The sequence below is a fragment of the Oncorhynchus masou genome, chromosome 17 (assembly GCF_036934945.1).
Source record: "Oncorhynchus masou masou isolate Uvic2021 chromosome 17, UVic_Omas_1.1, whole genome shotgun sequence".
Taxonomy (NCBI): Eukaryota; Metazoa; Chordata; class Actinopteri; order Salmoniformes; family Salmonidae; genus Oncorhynchus; species Oncorhynchus masou.
The window spans coordinates 40,032,041-40,050,882 of NC_088228.1; the positions used below are offsets into that span (position 1 = coordinate 40,032,041).

At 43.6% G+C, this 18,842-nt stretch overlaps 1 protein-coding gene across 5 annotated transcripts in view; it reads right to left on the reverse strand.

Annotated features, from left to right (window-relative positions):
* Positions 1-10,511: 10,511 nt before the first annotated feature.
* The window catches only part of LOC135559036 (rho GTPase-activating protein 12-like), a 156,642-nt gene continuing 148,311 nt past the window's right edge, over positions 10,512-18,842 (reverse strand). For all 5 annotated transcript variants that reach the window (XM_064993356.1, XM_064993355.1, XM_064993353.1 and 2 more), the window contains 5 exons: positions 18,628-18,726; positions 17,590-17,667; positions 15,315-15,449; positions 13,646-13,751; positions 10,512-12,761 (listed from right to left, as the gene is read on the reverse strand). In XM_064993356.1, the coding sequence (XP_064849428.1) occupies positions 12,590-12,761; positions 13,646-13,751; positions 15,315-15,449; positions 17,590-17,667; positions 18,628-18,726 (590 nt within the window). In that variant the 3' untranslated portion in view covers positions 10,512-12,589. The remainder of the gene's footprint in view (positions 12,762-13,645; positions 13,752-15,314; positions 15,450-17,589; positions 17,668-18,627; positions 18,727-18,842) is intronic.

The window sequence follows — 18,842 nt, forward strand, 5'->3', positions numbered from 1 at the left end:
TTAAATAAAGGTGAAATATATACATATTTTTTAAACAGTTGATGTTGAGATGTGTCTGTTAATTTAACTCTGTGAAGCTTTTATTTGGGCTGAAATCTGAGGTGCAGTTAACTGTAATGAACTTATCCTCTGCAGCAGAGGTAACTCTGGGTCTTCCGTTCCTGTGGCGGTCCTCATAAGAGCCAGTTTCATCACAGCACTTGATGGTTTTTGCGACTGAACTTGAAGAAACTTTTAAAGTTCTTGAAATTTTCTGTATTGACTGACCTTCATGTCTTAAAGTAATGATGGACTGTCGTTTCTCTTTTCTTATGAGCTGTTCTTGCCATAATATGGATTTAGTCTTTTACCAATTAGGGCTTTCTTTTGTATACCCCCCTACCTTGTCACAACACAACTGATTGGCTCAAACTCATTAAGAAGGAAAGAAATTCCACAAATGAACTTTTAACGAGGCAGACTTGTTAATTGAAATGCATTCCACGTTATCCAGCCTCATGAAGCTGGTTAAGAGAATGCCAAGTGTGCAAAGCCGTCACCAAGGCAAAGGGTGGCTACTTTGAAGAATTTTAAATCTAACATATTTTGTTTATTTGTTTAACACTTTTTTTGGTTACTACATGATTCGATATGGATTCCATATGTGTTATTTCATTGTTTTGATGTCTTCACTATTATTCTACAATATTGAAAATAGTAAAATATTAGGAAAAAGCTGTGAATAATGGGTGTGTCCAAACATTTGACTGGTACTGTATGTACATACCAAAATATGTTTTTATTTGAACAGTTTTCTGGAAGAAATTGTGCATTATTTGAAAAAAGTGCAAGGGTGCCAATATCTTTGGCCACAACCTGTAGGTTGCATATCTACTGTACGATGCTCCAGTTTCATAAACCCCATAGGCCGATTTACAGCTTTACTGGCTTTTTGAGCTTGTAAAACTACAGTTTGTGTGCGTGTTTGGGTGTGTGCTTGTGTGTGTGTGTGTGTTTGTGTGCGTGTTTGGGTGTGTCAGGGATGGCTACTGAAGTTTGAACCAGAATAAGTTGATGAGATGACAGTATGGACGCCTGTCTCCTGGGCTGCACCACTTTCTGTGCCTTTTTGTGTTTGTTTGGTTTGATTTAGACCTTTAGGGCTCTATTTTCGGCTGGCGTTTAAGGTGTCCACATACATAGGTTCGTTTTGCTCCATAACTCGGCGAACGTATGTACTCCTATACTCCCTAAATACCTTTGCTTGAAAAACAAGAAAAAAGCGCCAATGTTACTGTCGTTTGTCCCACTTGACCCACCCTAGCAACAACATAGACAAGCACTTTCTCATGCTAGTCTGAATTAATCTAAGATGAATAAAGAAATATGTCATTCATTTGGATGTTTTTGCCAAAGCGGTCTTCGTCGTGCAGTTTTACATCTAACTAAGATGTTTGGTGCAGTATTTCTCAAGTCAAAACATTTGCATAATAACGAGTCGATTCTTGTTGAATGACAACTAACACTTCACTGAAGAATCCCCTCCATAGTTCCCACTTCTACGAAGAGTAGTACTGTTGACCAATCAATCACTGATGAAGCACATAGACTTTGGTTACCGAACTTCGATTTGCCTCAAGAAACAATATTGAGTGCATAAACAGCTGGGAAAATAACCCTGCCGAACACCATAACAAACAAAAATGTCACAAAAGCTTGTCATAATATTTGCACTAACTGTTTCGACTGGGAAGCATGCGACAGGCTTAAGGCGGCTCTGGTGTCAAAAGCACAATCTTTGACAGCGCTCTACTCCCCTGGCGCCACAGGGTTGGTACTTTACCTGTTTGATATCAGCTCGCTTGTGCTGAGGTGGGAGGGGTGGAAATATTTCAGGTGTGTCCTTAAAAATGTGTGCCAATTTCAAGCAGCTCTACTGGTGATGGTTACGAGTCACCAAAAGCTGGTCTTAGCGGTAATGCAACTGGTTAAGGCATCGGTTTTGCCAGGGGGCGGTGCACGGTAGCCTAATCAGTAGCCTAATCAGTAGCCTATAACCAATGCTTTATTGCAATATCATAAGCAGCAAAACAGTCAACACTCATTCCTGTTTTTTGTCCATGCAGCTTCTGTCAATCGTTTGGACTCATTATAGGACAATGTGTGACTGAAAGGTGTCAGTGACTATATAACGTCTGTTTAGGAAGTTAATACAATGGACTGCTTATTTTTGGACTTTTATCACTTTGTAAAAATTGCATCTTCCACTTTCATCTGTTGGACCAAACTGTCACATCACGGGAATCACAATCGTTGTCCTTGGTGCTGAATCCACTTGGAGCCGAGGCTATTTCACTTGTTATGTTTTTGTGAGCAGTACAACAGTGACTGGACATTCCCCCTCTCTCTTTGTATTGGATCTTTGTGGAGCTCCTGTGAAAAGTTTGGATGTGTGTAAAACCTTCCATAGTCCAAGTTGTCTTATCTGTATTACACACACACAGGGAGCAATAATGGGGCCTGTCACTGTATTTAAAACAACTTGTTGTTTCGCTTTCATTAGAATTGGATTTGAATTATACACTGTCTTTTTAAGCATCATCAACATCCTAGTGAATGTAATCTTGTTTATTGACTAAGTCTGGTATGTCCATGAGTATGCCTATATCAATGTGAATGCTATAGTCTATGATTAACAATCTCTTTCCATATTAAAGCAATGCAATTAGAATCATGTGGACTTCAAACATGTTCAAAATCGGGCAAATATGGGGCAAGCTATTTAAAGAGCGAGGCTGTAACAGACTAACATTCGAATTTGAGTTGAGGACAACACAATACATAAACGTAAATACACAACTGGAAGCAACCACATATTTAGCCAGTGAGGGGTCAAGCCTTGATACACCTACAACTTGTTAATTCATCAAAACCCAGACCTTTTGCGACCACCACCAGCTACTGCTGAATCAGAGAGGTACGGGGGGCTGCCTTAAACGACATCATCTGCGCCCAGGGATTTGAACCAGCAACCTTTCGGTTTGTAACAACGTTCTTCTGTTGAAGGAGGAGCGGACCAAAATGCAGCGTGGTGGTTACTCATGTTATTTGATGAAAAATGACTAGACATGAAATAACTGAAATGTACAAAAAAACAACAGACGGAAACGTGGAAAAACTATACAGCCTGTCTAGTGACTATAAACACAGAGACAGGAACAATCACCCACGAAACACTCAAAGAATATGGCTGCCTAAATATGGTTCCCAATCAGAGACAACGATAATCACCTGACTCTGATTGAGAACCGCCTCAGGCAGCCATAGACTACGCTAGACACCCCACAAAACCCCAAGACAAAAACACACCACAATAACCCATGTCACACCCTGGCTTGATCAAATAAATGAAAATAAACATAATATATTGCGACCAGGGCGTGACACGGTTACTGGCACAACACTCTTAACCACTAGCCTACCTGCATTTGCAATATTTGAGTTGAAATTTCTGTAGACCAGGGAGGTCCACGAAAAGCAGGTCTTCCAAGTGAGGCTAAGAAAGCTACCTTCCTGTCTGTGAGATAGAGATGAGTCAACTCTATCTGAATAATGGTGACGCCTCTGGGTCAAATCAGACACGTCATCAACAGTAAGGTCGGTTATTCAGAGTATCATAATAAAAACATCCTGTCAGGGTTTACAGAGCTGGGCTGTGTATTAGCTACACATTGTAACTGTGATATTTGAATGCTTCCTTAGCTAGTGGAAAGCCCCGGCAGCAATTTTTCAACTAACCTTTTCTTGGCGACACTTCCTTCCATTTCTATTGGGAAGAAACTTGTCCCATAACCTTCTGTGTCCTGTTGCAGATGGATCTCCAAAAACCAGAGAATATTCAGAAAAATATCAAATGTACTTTTTGTATCGAGTGAGAAATGCTTCTTGCCTCCGTACGTAGATCTGTTTTGGTCGCACTGTGTGATGCACTGTCATCTACTTCTACACGTGGCAGGGTGGCATAGAAACGACTAGTTCCTGCAAAGATGTTGGGAAATGCAAGATGTCTTGCAGCTATGATGGCGAGGGAACTCCTCACTCTGTGCAAAAAGGGGATTTAATATCTTTCTGTATATTCTCTGTTTTTTGGAGTACCACCTGCAACTGGACACGGATGTTTATAAGAGACTAGTTTCTTACAAATCTAGAACAATAAAAGTATCGCCAAAAAAGGTTAGGTAAAATATTGCTATCAGGTGTACCAGCTGTATGGAAGCATTCACATATCACATTACTATGTGTAGCTAGGCTGTGTATCTATCTAAACTTCTTTTATTTACTTTATTTTCTATTCTATTTAACCTGTATTTAATTAGGCAAGTCAGTTAAGAACAAATTATTATTTAAATTGATGACCTACCAAAAGACAATAAGCTTTGCTGGTGACACTGTCTGTGATTTATTTAGAATTCAAGGCACACTTGGCTACCACAGCATTCTGCAGCGATATGCCATCCCATCTGGTTTACACTTAGTGGGAATATCATTTGTTTTTCAACAGGACAATGACCCCAAACACATCTCCAGGCTGTGTAAGGGTTATTTGACCAAGAAGGAGAGTGATGGAGTGCTGCATCAGATGACCTGGCCTCCACAAACACCCGACTTCAACCCAATTGAGATTTGGGATGAGTTGGACCGCAGAGTGAAGGAAAAGCAGCCAACAAGTTTTTAGCATATGTGGGAACTCCTTCAATACTTTGGAAAAGCATGAGAATGCCAAGAGTGTGCAAAGTTGTCATCAAGTCAAAGGGTGGCTACTTTGAAGAATCTCAAATCTAAAATATTTGTTTAACATTTTTTTGGTTACTACATGATTCCATAAGTGTTATTTCGTAGTTTTGATGTCTTCACAATTATTCTACATAGTAGAAAATAGTAAAATAATATATATTAAAAAACTTGAATGAGTAGGTGAGTCCAAACTTTTGACCGGTACAGTATCTTTTGTGATATTTTTATGACTTGTTAAACATTTTCTTTGAACAATTGTAGTGTTATAAAAAAAAGAGAAGTTCATTTTCTGTGCACACAATATAGCTCAAGATTTGTACTCTTTATTTATACATAATTTTTTGCCCATAATAATTTGGGATACGACTGTTTAGTTTTTGCACATGGTCACCTAAATAGCTGTTAATGCCACAAACACTGCTGCTGGAGGTCTACACACATCTCTAATCTGGAAGAAAGCTATATGATGATGAATATTGCCACAGCACCTTCAATGGTCACCTGCTCTTCACTATGTAAGATTGTGTTTGTCATGTAAACACCACGCTGTAGCTACAAAATGTGTTGAATAAAAGCAGATTATTTTTCAATCCTGTGATGAAATTACATACAGTGGGGCAAAAAAGTACTTAAGTCAGCCACCAATTGTGCAAGTTCTCCCACTTAAAAAGATGAGAGGCCTGTAATTTTCATCATAGGTACACTTCAACTATGACAGACAAAATGAGAAGAAAAAAAATCCAGAAAATCACATTGTAGAATTTTTAATTAATTTATTTGCAAATTATGGTGGAAAATAAGTGAGGGGGAATAGGTTCTGAGGGGGAATAGGTTCTGAGGGGGAATATGTTTTGTTGTGCCCTCTTTACTGTCTTGGTGTGCTTGGACCATGTTAGTTTGTTGGTGATGTGGACACCAAGGAACTTGTAGCTCTCAGCCTGCTAAACTACAGCCCCGTCGATGAGAATGGGGTAGTTCTCGGCCCTCCTAACATGTCATACACGTGTTCTCTCCCTCTCTCTCTGAAACACACACACACTTGTGCACACACATGAGCGCTGATACTTTTAATGTGGACCAGAGCTAGACCAATGCTACTAGCTATGGCCTGGTCAAGAGCTAGTGCAGACCAGAGCTAGCTACACCCTGGACCAGAGCTGGACAAGAGCCAACTAGCTACGCCCTGGACCAGAGCTGGACAAAAGCAAACTAGCTACACCCTGGACCAGAACTTGCCCAGAGCTAGTGAAGAATTCATAGGGAAGTAGTGGTAGTGATGGCATTAGTAATGGTAGTATTGGCAATGGTAGTAATAGGGTTGTCATACGCTATGGGCTAAGTCTTGTGGTAGTAATAGGGTTGTCATACGCTATGGGCTGAGTCTTGTGGTAGTAATAGGGTTGTCATACGCTACGGGCTAAGTCTTGTGGTAGTAATAGGGTTGTCATACGCTATGGGCTAAGTCTTGTGGTAGTAATAGGGTTGTCATACGCTATGGGCTAAGTCTTGTGGTAGTAATAGGGTTGTCATACGCTATGGGCTAAGTCTTGGGGCGCTATGGGCTAAGTCTTGGGGTAGTAATAGGGTTGTCATACGCTATGGGCTAAGTCTTGTGGTAGTAATAGGGTTGTCATACGCTATGGGCTAAGTCTTGTGGTAGTAATAGGGTTGTCATACGCTATGGGCTAAGTCTTGTGGTAGTAATAGGGTTGTCATACGCTATGGGCTAAGTCTTGGGGTAGTAATAGGGTTGTCATACGCTATGGGCTAAGTCTTGTGGTAGTAATAAGTGGGCTTGTGGTAGTAATAGGGTTGTCATACGCTATGGGCTAAGTCTTGTGGTAGTAATAGGGTTGTCATACGCTATGGGCTAAGTCTTGTGGTAGTAATAGGGTTGTCATACGCTATGGGCTAAGTCTTGTGGTAGTAATAGGGTTGTCATACGCTATGGGCTAAGTCTTGTGGTAGTAATAGGGTTGTCATACGCTATGGGCTAAGTCTTGTGGTAGTAATAGGGTTGTCATACGCTATGGGCTAAGTCTTGTGGTAGTAATAGGGTTGTCATACGCTATGGGCTAAGTCTTGTGGTAGTAATAGGGTTGTCATACGCTATGGGCTAAGTCTTGGGGTGGTAATAGGGTTGTCATACGCTATGGGCTAAGTCTTGTGGTAGTAATAGGGTTGTCATACGCTATGGGCTAAGTCTTGTGGTAGTAATAGGGTTGTCATACGCTATGGGCTAAGTCTTGTGGTAGTAATAGGGTTGTCATACGCTATGGGCTAAGTCTTGTGGTAGTAATAGGGTTGTCATACGCTATGGGCTAAGTCTTGGGGTGGTAATAGGGTTGTCATACGCTATGGGCTAAGTCTTGTGGGTAAGTAATAGGGTTGTCATACGCTATGGGCTAAGTCTTGTGGTAGTAATAGGGTTGTCATACGCTATGGGCTAAGTCTTGTGGTAGTAATAGGGTTGTCATACGCTATGGGCTAAGTCTTGTGGTAGTAATAGGGTTGTCATACGCTATGGGCTAAGTCTTGTGGTAGTAATAGGGTTGTCATACGCTATGGGCTAAGTCTTGTGGTAGTAATAGGGTTGTCATACGCTATGGGCTAAGTCTTGGGGTGGTAATAGGGTTGTCATACGCTATGGGCTAAGTCTTGTGGTAGTAATAGGGTTGTCATACGCTATGGGCTAAGTCTTGTGGTAGTAATAGGGTTGTCATACGCTATGGGCTAAGTCTTGGGGTGGTAATAGGGTTGTCCTACGCTATGGGCTAAGTCTTGTGGTAGTAATAGGGTTGTCATACGCTATGGGCTAAGTCTTGTGGTAGTAATAGGGTTGTCATACGCTATGGGCTAAGTCTTGTGGTAGTAATAGGGTTGTCATACGCTATGGGCTAAGTCTTGTGGTAGTAATAGTGTTGTCATACGCTATGGGCTAAGTCTTGTGGTAGTAATAGGGTTGTCATACGCTATGGGCTAAGTCTTGTGGTAGTAATAGGGTTGTCATACGCTATGGGCTAAGTCTTGTGGTAGTAATAGGGTTGTCATACGCTATGGGCTAAGTCTTGTGGTGGTAATAGGGTTGTCATACGCTATGGGCTAAGTCTTGTGGTAGTAATAGTGTTGTCATACGCTATGGGCTAAGTCTTGTGGTAGTAATAGGGTTGTCATATAGGGTTGTCATACGCTATGGGCTAAGTCTTGTGGTAGTAATAGGGTTGTCATACGCTATGGGCTAAGTCTTGTGGTAGTAATAGGGTTGTCATACGCTATGGGCTAAGTCTTGTGGTGGTAATAGGGTTGTCATACGCTATGGGCTAAGTCTTGTGGTGGTAATAGGGTTGTCATACGCTATGGGCTAAGTCTTGTGGTAGTAATAGGGTTGTCATACGCTATGGGCTAAGTCTTGTGGTAGTAATAGGGTTGTCATACGCTATGGGCTAAGTCTTGTGGTAGTAATAGGGTTGTCATACGCTATGGGCTAAGTCTTGTGGTAGTAATAGGGTTGTCATACGCTATGGGCTAAGTCTTGTGGTAGTAATAGGGTTGTCATACGCTATGGGCTAAGTCTTGGGGTGGTAATAGGGTTGTCATACGCTATGGGCTAAGTCTTGTGGTGGTATAGGGTTGTCATACGCTATGGGCTAAGGTGGTAATAGGGTTGTCATACGCTATGGGCTAAGTCTTGTGGTGGTAATAGGGTTGTCATACGCTATGGGCTAAGTCTTGGGGTGGTAATAGGGTTGTACGCTATGGGCTAAGTCTTGTGGTGGTAATAGGGTTGTCATACGCTATGGGCTAAGTCTTGTGGTAGTAATAGGGTTGTCATACGCTATGGGCTAAGTCTTGTGGTAGTAATAGGGTTGTCATACGCTATGGGCTAAGTCTTGTGGTAGTAATAGGGTTGTCATACGCTATGGGCTAAGTCTTGTGGTAGTAATAGGGTTGTCATACGCTATGGGCTAAGTCTTGTGGTAGTAATAGGGTTGTAATAGGGTTGTAATAGGGTTGTCATACGCTATGGGCTAAGTCTTGTGGTAGTAATAGGGTTGTCATACGCTATGGGCTAAGTCTTGTGGTAGTAATAGGGTTGTCATACGCTATGGGCTAAGTCTTGTGGTAGTAATAGTGTTGTCATACGCTATGGGCTAAGTCTTGTGGTAGTAATAGGGTTGTCATACGCTATGGGCTAAGTCTTGTGGTAGTAATAGTGTTGTCATACGCTATGGGCTAAGTCTTGGGGTGGTAATAGGGTTGTCATACGCTATGGGCTAAGTCTTGTGGTAGTAATAGGGTTGTCATACGCTATGGGCTAAGTCTTGTGGTAGTAATAGTGTTGTCATACGCTATGGGCTAAGTCTTGTGGTAGTAATAGTGTTGTCATACGCTATGGGCTAAGTCTTGTGGTAGTAATAGGGTTGTCATACGCTATGGGCTAAGTCTTGTGGTAGTAATAGGGTTGTCATACGCTATGGGCTAAGTCTTGTGGTAGTAATAATGGGGTCTTTGTCATACGCTATGGGCTAAGTCTTGTGGTAGTAATAGGGTTGTCATACGCTATGGGCTAAGTCTTGTGGTAGTAATAGGGTTGTCATACGCTATGGGCTAAGTCTTGTGGTAGTAATAGGGTTGTCATACGCTATGGGCTAAGTCTTGGGGTGGTAATAGGGTTGTCATACGCTATGGGCTAAGTCTTGTGGTAGTAATAGGGTTGTCATACGCTATGGGCTAAGTCTTGTGGTGGTAATAGGGTTGTCATACGCTATGGGCTAAGTCTTGGGGTGGTAATAGGGTTGTCATACGCTATGGGCTAAGTCTTGGGGTGGTAATAGGGTTGTCATACGCTATGGGCTAAGTCTTGTGGTAGTAATAGGGTTGTCATACGCTATGGGCTAAGTCTTGGGGTGGTAATAGGGTTGTCATACGCTATGGGCTGTGTCTTGGGGTGGTTTGTAGGTGTGGAGTTACTGTAATGTACTGTATTTAAAGCTCTCAAAATGTTTTCAGTTTGAACATTCTGAAGGTTTTGTGGCAGTTTAGAATGTTGAAGCCTGCGTTCCGCCATTGAAATGAATGGGGATACAACAAGCTTTGTAGTTTATGGAGTATGAATGGTGGCCAATAGCTCTGTTGAAGCCATCTAAGTTCAGTCAGTCTGCACATGTCAATGTTGTAGTGGTGTTTGCAGCTGAAATGGACCAAGAGCAGTGGTGAATCCAACATTTTACCTTAGAAGTCTATCGAGTTTTTATGCTAATTGCCCTTACAGAATCAAAAGTGATACGTGCAGATATGAAGCCAAACAAAGTTCAAACTGGTTCAGAACGATTACTTTTATCTGATTTGGTCCAATGACAACCATGTGACACAAAAAGCAGAACAAAGAATGCCAATAAGCGTATTCTCAAGACACAATTAAATATAATCTGCCTTTTGGCTGAAGAGATTGTTTTCTAATCATTAGGTATGGAAGTATATGAATGATTTAATCATATTTTTCACCACAAAGGTCAAGTAGAAATGTTTCCGATCAACAAAGTTAAAGAGACATGTGCCCTCTGAGCAAAAACTCATATCATGATACACAGTATGAACAAGCCCCATCTGAATGAACTTTGCCTCGTGTGCATGGATGGCGGAAACGTGCACGTTTCTGGTTGAAGGTATCAGTGCTCACGTGTGCAGAATGTGTGTGTGTATATCAGACTAGAACGTATGATAAAACAAGACTGCCACAGGTTGTTACAGGGTCTCAATGGAGGCCTTTATTCCAATTAAACAAAAAGTCATGAACAGCAGTTAGTTTGGAAAATAATTACATTCAAAATGTGCCACTTACCAAAAATACAGCTAAACCTTTAAAACCGCAGTTCATATAATAGTTCTAGGTTTGTAAAATTCCAATAACTTTCCCCAAACTCCCAGGCTTTCCAACAATCCTGGTTTGAATGTTCCCGGAATCAGGAGGAAATTGCTGAATATCCGGAGAATCCCCCCAATAGGGATTTCTGAAAAACCTGGGAATTTTAGGAAAGTTACTGGAATTTCTCAACCCCAAACAGTTCACATGATTTTGGTGGAATGGGTCTTAAATAAACATGTTTGTTTCCTCAAGTTTCTAATGGTCACCATAAAGTCGTACTTTAACTACTATCAGACATCTGTACAACATCCTTCCTGTCCATCAGTCCCCAGTCCATACACACACATTCACACGTTGCTTACATTTATTTATTAAATGTTGCTTGCCTTATTATAATACATTTACAACCAGTCCAAAGATATACACATCCCAGTACCATGTCTGTGTTTTTAAGTTATCTGACTGATAAGAGAGGACTTGTTCTAAAAACCAGAGAAGTAGTTTTGGTATGAATGGCTGAAGTAAAACCATGAGTCAGTTGGAGCACCCCAAATGGCACCCTAGTCCCTATATAGTGCACTACCTTTGAGTAGTGTAAAACGGACTGCTTCCAGTATCTCCAGAGAGAGAGAGAGAGAGAGAAAAGAAGTGTGTATTTTAGAGGATATGGGTCATTTCTGATGCGTGCTGTGGCCTTTACACAGGCACGCAAGCGCACACACAAATGCACGCACACACAGGGCTGTATTAAGAGGTAAGAGTCTACCATATAGCTCATTACATGACATACAGGTACATACGAGGCTGCGTATCTACTGGCACCCTATATAGTGCACTACTTTTGATGATGCACTACATAGAGAGTAGAGTACCATTTGGGACGCAGGCACACTCTCCCAGCTCTGTACTTTAGAAACAGCAGAGGGAGACAAAGCCACTTCATTTACAGACATTCATTGATTCTCTAGTTGAGCCTATAGAGAGAAGAGGTGCCTGAACGAACAGCATATAGAAAATAAAGGGAAAGTATTTTCCCCTATATAGCTCAGCATTTTCATTTTTGATCAAGGCCCATAGGGCTCTGTTCAGAAGTCGTTTCGGGACGCCGACATTGTGTTGGTAGAGGAGCTGAAGGTGTCCCAGCAGACAGAGAGGCCAAGCAAGAGACAGACAGACCTCTCTATACAGTCTGGTCTGTATGTCCTTAACAGGTAAATATACTGTACAGTGTAGACTAAATACTGTTTAGTGGAGCCAGAATAGTGGATAGATAGACCCTCCCCCTGCAATACTGACGCCACTGTTGGGAGACTGAGGTTACTGAGGCCTGCCTGACAGACCCACCTTTCCTGAACATATCAAGGTTGTCAAGGGTGGAGCCCTAACCATAATATATTGTCTGTCCTCTCTTCAATGCTCCATCCGGACAGTATCCTCCATTCGGACAGTCTATCCAGGCGAGAGGCTAACTCAGGTACTGGCCATGGAAATCCAGTGTATGGACAGAAGTGGATTTTTGTCTTTGGCAGTAAGTCCCACAAATCCAGCGAGTGAGAAGAGGGGGGGGGGGAGCACACATGTTTGCAGCCAAGTGCAGAGAGTCTCAACTTGGTTGGTTTATTGGTGGTGGATAATAAGTCCACCTGTGTTTTTACCATGCATCCATACAGGTCTGGTCTGTGGGGGATCTGAGGTGTGCTGTGAATGACCGCGGCTTAGAGGAAGAAGAGGCTTGGGATTGGGCTGGTTGGGCTGGGTTGAGAGCCCTGTATGGTCATGGAGGTGGTGTTGTTCAGAGAGTAGGCCGGGGTTGGATTCATTACCATAGACCGTAACAAACACTGATCCTGGGTCAGTTTGACATTCTCCCCACCAATGGTTAAGGTTAGGATTGGGGGAGCGTAAGCTGGTAGTAGATCTGTACACGGGGAAAAGTCTCTCCTCTGGTTTCTACCTAAAGATACCCTCGTACTCCAGCAGGATGAGCTCCACTATCTGGTTCTGATAGACCATGTGGACCGCCATGTTCCAGGTCTCTGTCTCGGGTCTGAGGAGGGTGGGGCCAAACACTATGGCTACGCTCTGCGTCGTCATACGGTTCTCCTCGCCATGGTCAATCACCCTGCAGACAGACAGAGAGAGATCAAGTTGTTATTTTCTTGAAGCTTTATTTAACCAGCCAATTAAAATAAACACAACTTCTTCTTCACATTGACCGCAAGAGGCGATGAAAGTAAGTAAAAGCACAGTATGAAAGAAAGAAAGAGAGAAGAGAGAGAGAGAGACAGAGCGAGACAGAGAGAGAGAGAGACAGAGAGAGAGAGCGAGACAGAGAGAGAGAGAGAGACAGAGAGAGAGAGCGAGACAGAGAGAGAGAGACAGAGAGAGAGAGTGAGACAGAGAGAGAGAGACAGAGAGAGAGACAGAGAGAGAGAGACAGAGAGAGAGAGCGAGACAGAGAGAGAGAGAGAGACAGAGAGAGAGAGCGAGACAGAGAGAGAGAGACAGAGAGAGAGAGAGAGAGACAGAGAGAGAGAGACAGAGAGAGAGAGAGAGACAGAGAGCGAGACAGAGAGAGAGAGACAGAGAGAGAGAGAGTGAGAGAGAGAGACAGAGAGAGAGAGAGAGACAGAGAGAGAGAGAGACAGAGAGAGACAGCGACAGAGAGATGCGGGGTTATTAGAGCCAAAGCTATAACATTATATAATTGTACAGAACATTTATATTTCTAGAAAACCTAGGAATTTTGCAACCCTACTCCTGTTAGCCAGTGGATCAACATGAATAAGGCTAACACAATCAGATCACATTATAACTATAATTATAGGGGTCCTGTGTGGCTCAGTCGGTAGAGCATGGCGCTTGCAACGCCAAGCGTCGTGGGTTCGATTCCCGCTGGGACCACCCATTTGCAACCCTACTCCTGTTAGCCAGTGGATCAACATGAATAAGGCTAACACAATCAGATCACATTATAACTTAGTTCACTGTTGAAGTGTGACTTACTTCCTGAGGTGTTTGAAGAGGGCCTGCATGGTGTCCTGATTGGGTTTGGGCAACTGTTTGACCAGCTCCTTGATAGACTGGACACGCTGCATGTAGTCTGGGATCTCTGTTTAACAGGAAGTCAGGGCAAACGTTACAGAAGAAAATGGTCTTAGACACAGTAAAAACAGCACTAAAAAGCCTTTCATGGACTAACACTCACATTTCACTTGTCCCCCCCAAGATAATGCAGCCACCTTACAGGTTTGGCAAATCAAGCAGGTGATTAAACAGCATGATCATTACACAGGTGCACCTTGTGCTGGGACAATAGAAGGCCACTCTAAAATGTGCCGTTTTGTCACACAACACAATGCCACAGATGTCTCAAGTTTTGAGGGTGCGTGCAATTGGCATTCTGACTGCAGGAATGTCCACCAGAGCTACTGCCAGAGAATTGAATGTTCATTTCTCTATGTCCAACTGGCCTCACATCCGCAGACCACGTGTAATCACGCCAACGCAGGACCTCCACATCCGGCTTCTTCCCCTGCGGGATCGTCTGAGGCCAGCCACCAGGACAGGTGATGAAACTGTGGGTTTGCACAACCAAATAATTTCAGGACAAACTGTCAGAAACCGTCCCCGGGAAGCTCATCTGTGTGTTCGGCGTCCACAGCAGGGTTTCTGACTGCAGTTCGGCGTCGTTCGGTTGGCAAATGTTCACCTTTGACTATACCGGGCAGATGGTAGACAGTGTGCGCGGCATCGATGTCACTGTTGTCAACAGAGTGCCTCATGGTGGCCGTGGGGTTATGGTAAGGGCTGGCAAAAGCTATGGACAACGATCACATTTGCATTTCATTGATGGCTATTTGAATGCACAGAGACGAGATCCTGAGGCCCATTGTCCTGCCATTCATCCGCCGCCATCACCTCATGTTTCAGAAAGACAAAGCACGACCCCATGCCGGATGGGACTGTCTTTCTGTACATGTCCCAGTTCTTCCATGGCCTGCTTACTCACCAGACGTGTCACCCATTATGTTTGGGATGCTCTGGATCAACGTGTACGACAGCGTGTTCCAGCAATATCCAGCAACTTCGCACAGCCATTGAAGAGGAGTGGGACAAGATTCCACCGACCACAATCAACAGCCTGATCAAATCTATGCAAAGAAGATGTGTCGCACTACTTGAGGCAAATGGTCCCACCTAGCTATCTTAAGACGAATGCAGTTGCTCTGGGTCTGCGTACCCACAACCATTTTAATATGATATCTGAGTGAGACTGACTAACAAAATCAAATGGGGCCCCCCAGCCGGTAATTCGACCATGATAACAAGTTTAGATAGCTAGGACCTAAACTAACTTAGCAATCCAAAAAATGCTAGCTGACATGGTCAAATTGACTGACTATCAGTGACTGACATAACAAGAGAAAAACTGCTGATGCACAAGCACATTTCTAAATTGCACTTTGTGTGTGTGTGTGTGTGTGTGTGTGTGTGTGTGTGTGTGTGTGTGTGTGTGTGTGTGTGTGTGTGTGTGTGTGTGAGGGGGGAGGGGGGTTGATCCGAGGGCCTTCAAAAAGGGCATCAGTAGTAACAACCTTCATCAACATTAAGTAATATCACACTTGTAATGTCACTAATGATGATAAATGAAGAACATTTTCAATTAACTCACTGATGGCATTGACAAAGTCATGGAATAAGTTGTAAGTGAAGAGCGGTTCAGGTAGCTCTCTGAAGAACATCTTCAACGCTCCCGTAGTCACGTGGATATCTTCCCATTTCCCCTCCTCAAGGTCCACCTTCTCATCTACACACACACAGAGAGATAAAGACACAGGGTTATTCAGTGTGCTACGTAGTGTGTACGCTATAGGTACAAGTATACATGCTTGCAGTTAGAGTTGCACAATTCTGGTAACTTTCCTAAAATCTCCAGAAGATTGTGGTAAAGTTACCAGAATTTTGCAAGCCTAGTTGCAGTAAACAGAGAGAGAGAGAGAGAGAGAGGAGCACCTACCATGATTGACAGTGAAGAGAGGACAGGAGCACCTACCATGATTGTCAGTGAAGAGAGAGGACAGGAGCACCTACCATGATTGTCAGTGAAGAGAGGGGACAGGAGCACCTACCATGATTGTCAGTGAAGAGAGAGGACAGGAGCACCTACCATGATTGACAGTGAAGAGAGGGGACAGGAGCACCTACCATGATTGACAGTGAAGAGAGAGGACAGGAGCACCTACCATGATTGACAGTGAAGAGAGAGGACAGGAGCACCTACCATGATTGACAGAGAAGAGAGAGGACAGGAGTACCTACCATGATTGTCAGTGAAGAGAGAGGACAGAAGCACCTACCATGATTGACAGTGAAGAGAGGGGACAGGAGCACCTACCATGATTGTCAGTGAAGAGAGGGGACAGGAGCACCTACCATGATTGTCAGTGAAGAGAGAGGACAGGAGCACCTACCATGATTGACAGTGAAGAGAGAGGACAGGAGTACCTACCATGATTGACAGTGAAGAGAGAGGACAGGAGCACCTACCATGATTGTCAGTGAAGAGAGGGGACAGGAGCACCTACCATGATTGTCAGTGAAGAGAGAGGACAGGAGCACCTACCATGATTGACAGTGAAGAGAGAGGACAGGAGTACCTACCATGATTGACAGTGAAGAGAGAGGACAGGAGCACCTACCATGATTGTCAGTGAAGAGAGAGGACAGGAGCACCTACCATGATTGACAGTGAAGAGAGGGGACAGAAGCACCTACCATGATTGACAGTGAAGAGAGGGGACAGGAGCACCTACCATGATTGACAGTGAAGAGAGAGGACAGGAGCACCTACCATGATTGTCAGTGAAGAGAGGGGACAGGAGCACCTACCATGATTGACAGTGAAGAGAGAGAGAGGAGCACCTACCATGATTGACAGTGAAGAGAGAGGACAGGAGCACCTACCATGATTGACAGTGAAGAGAGGGGACAGGAGCACCTACCATGATTGACAGTGAAGAGAGAGGACAGGAGTACCTACCATGATTGACAGTGAAGAGAGAGGACAGGAGCACCTACCATGATTGTCAGTGAAGAGAGAGGACAGGAGCACCTACCATGATTGACAGTGAAGAGAGGGGACAGAAGCACCTACCATGATTGACAGTGAAGAGAGGGGACAGGAGCACCTACCATGATTGACAGTGAAGAGAGAGGACAGGAGCACCTACCATGATTGTCAGTGAAGAGAGGGGACAGGAGCACCTACCATGATTGACAGTGAAGAGAGAGAGAGGAGCACCTACCATGATTGACAGTGAAGAGAGGACAGAAGCACCTACCATGATTGACAATGAAGAGAGAGGACAGGAGCACCTACCATGATTGACAGTGAAGAGAGGGGACAGGAGCACCTACCATGATTGTCAGTGAAGAGAGGGGACAGGAGCACCTACCATGATTGACAGTGAAGAGAGAGGACAGGAGCACCTACCATGATTGACAGTGAAGAGAGAGGACAGAAGCACCTACCATGATTGACAGTGAAGAGAGGACAGAAGCACCTACCATGATTGACAGTGAAGAGAGAGGACAGGAGCACCTACCATGATTGTCAGTGAAGAGAGGGGACAGGAGCACCTACCATGATTGTCAGTGAAGAGAGGGGACAGGAGCACCTACCATGATTGACAGTGAAGAGAGAGGACAGGAGCACCTACCATGATTGACAGTGAAGAGGGGGGACAGGAGCACCTACCATGATTGACAGTGAAGAGAGGGGACAGGAGCACCTACCATGATTGACAGTGAAGAGAGGGGACAGGAGCACCTACCATGATTGACAGTGAAGAGAGAGGACAGGAGCACCTACCATGATTGTCAGTGAAGAGAGGGGGCAGGAGCACCTACCATGATTGACAATGAAGAGAGAGGACAGGAGCACCTACCATGATTGACAGCGAAGCGTAGTTTCTGGATGACAGCCAGGTTCCCACTCACTCTGTACAGCCCGTCCACATTCAGAGCTACAGACAGAGGAGCACAGCACCATCATCACACAAACGTTGGCAGTAGCCCAATTGTTTGCATTGTTTTAACTTTCCTTCATGGATATGCAAACTCAACAAAGGCCTTTAAATTGCACTCTATCTACCAGGCTCTATCTGTTTAGAGTGTCTGGTTAGCCTTTATTCTACCTGCTAATATCATCACACCATCAGAATGAGAGACAACCGACAGACAGACACAGGAGCACACGGTAGCACTGTCTCCGACACCTGGCATCATAACACGCTATTACACGGTCACAACCATGTCATAATCTGTCATAACAGCTGACGTAACCTGTCATAATATGGTCATAGCACTGTCATGACCCATATATTTACACCTGTTGTGACATATATTGTGTTATTTTATGGCCGGTCATGACACCTACATAAGAGCGTCAAAACACACATTTACATTTATTCAAATGCGTTTCCTCCCTGTCAAGAGGTTTCCTTTCGTTTGAATGTTTGTTTGTTAAATCCTTTGTTGTGGTCGTAATTTTTTTCATCATATTTTAAAGAAGTTGAAGAGAATACACTTTATGACACTGTCCTGAAGCATTATGACATCATAATCATACAGATAGCTGACATGTACGTGACGGGCCTATCAGTCATAGAGAAGGTGTCTTGTCCTGCTCCTGAAATCGGATCTTGCATCCAACCTGGTCATCAGCAACACAGCAGTGGGAGAGCTACATGTCTGACATCAATGTGTGCGCAATTTACAATGGGAATTTAATATGGACAATTTCAGAAAATGTTACATAACAGAAAAGTACTATTGACAAGTAGGCTATAGAGTAATGGAATGTTGGAAGGTTTTATGCGTTTTGACGTAGGAGTGTCATGACAGTGTCATGGCCATATTATGACAGGTTATGACATATTATGATAACGTTAGGTGTCATGTAAAGTGTTACCGAGCACACATACCATTGTTTTCCATGTGGTCGATGCACATCGTGACGAAACTTGGCACGGATGCGTTCTCTCTCTGACAGAGGTCACTCAGACTGCAGCCAAACACCTGGTCTGAGACACAGACAGGGAACGGTTTATTATTATAGAGGTCCAAAGTACTTCGCTACTGGAAAACAAAGGCTCTTCTATCTTTAACACAACAAGTCAATGGCATGGATTTAGTTTGC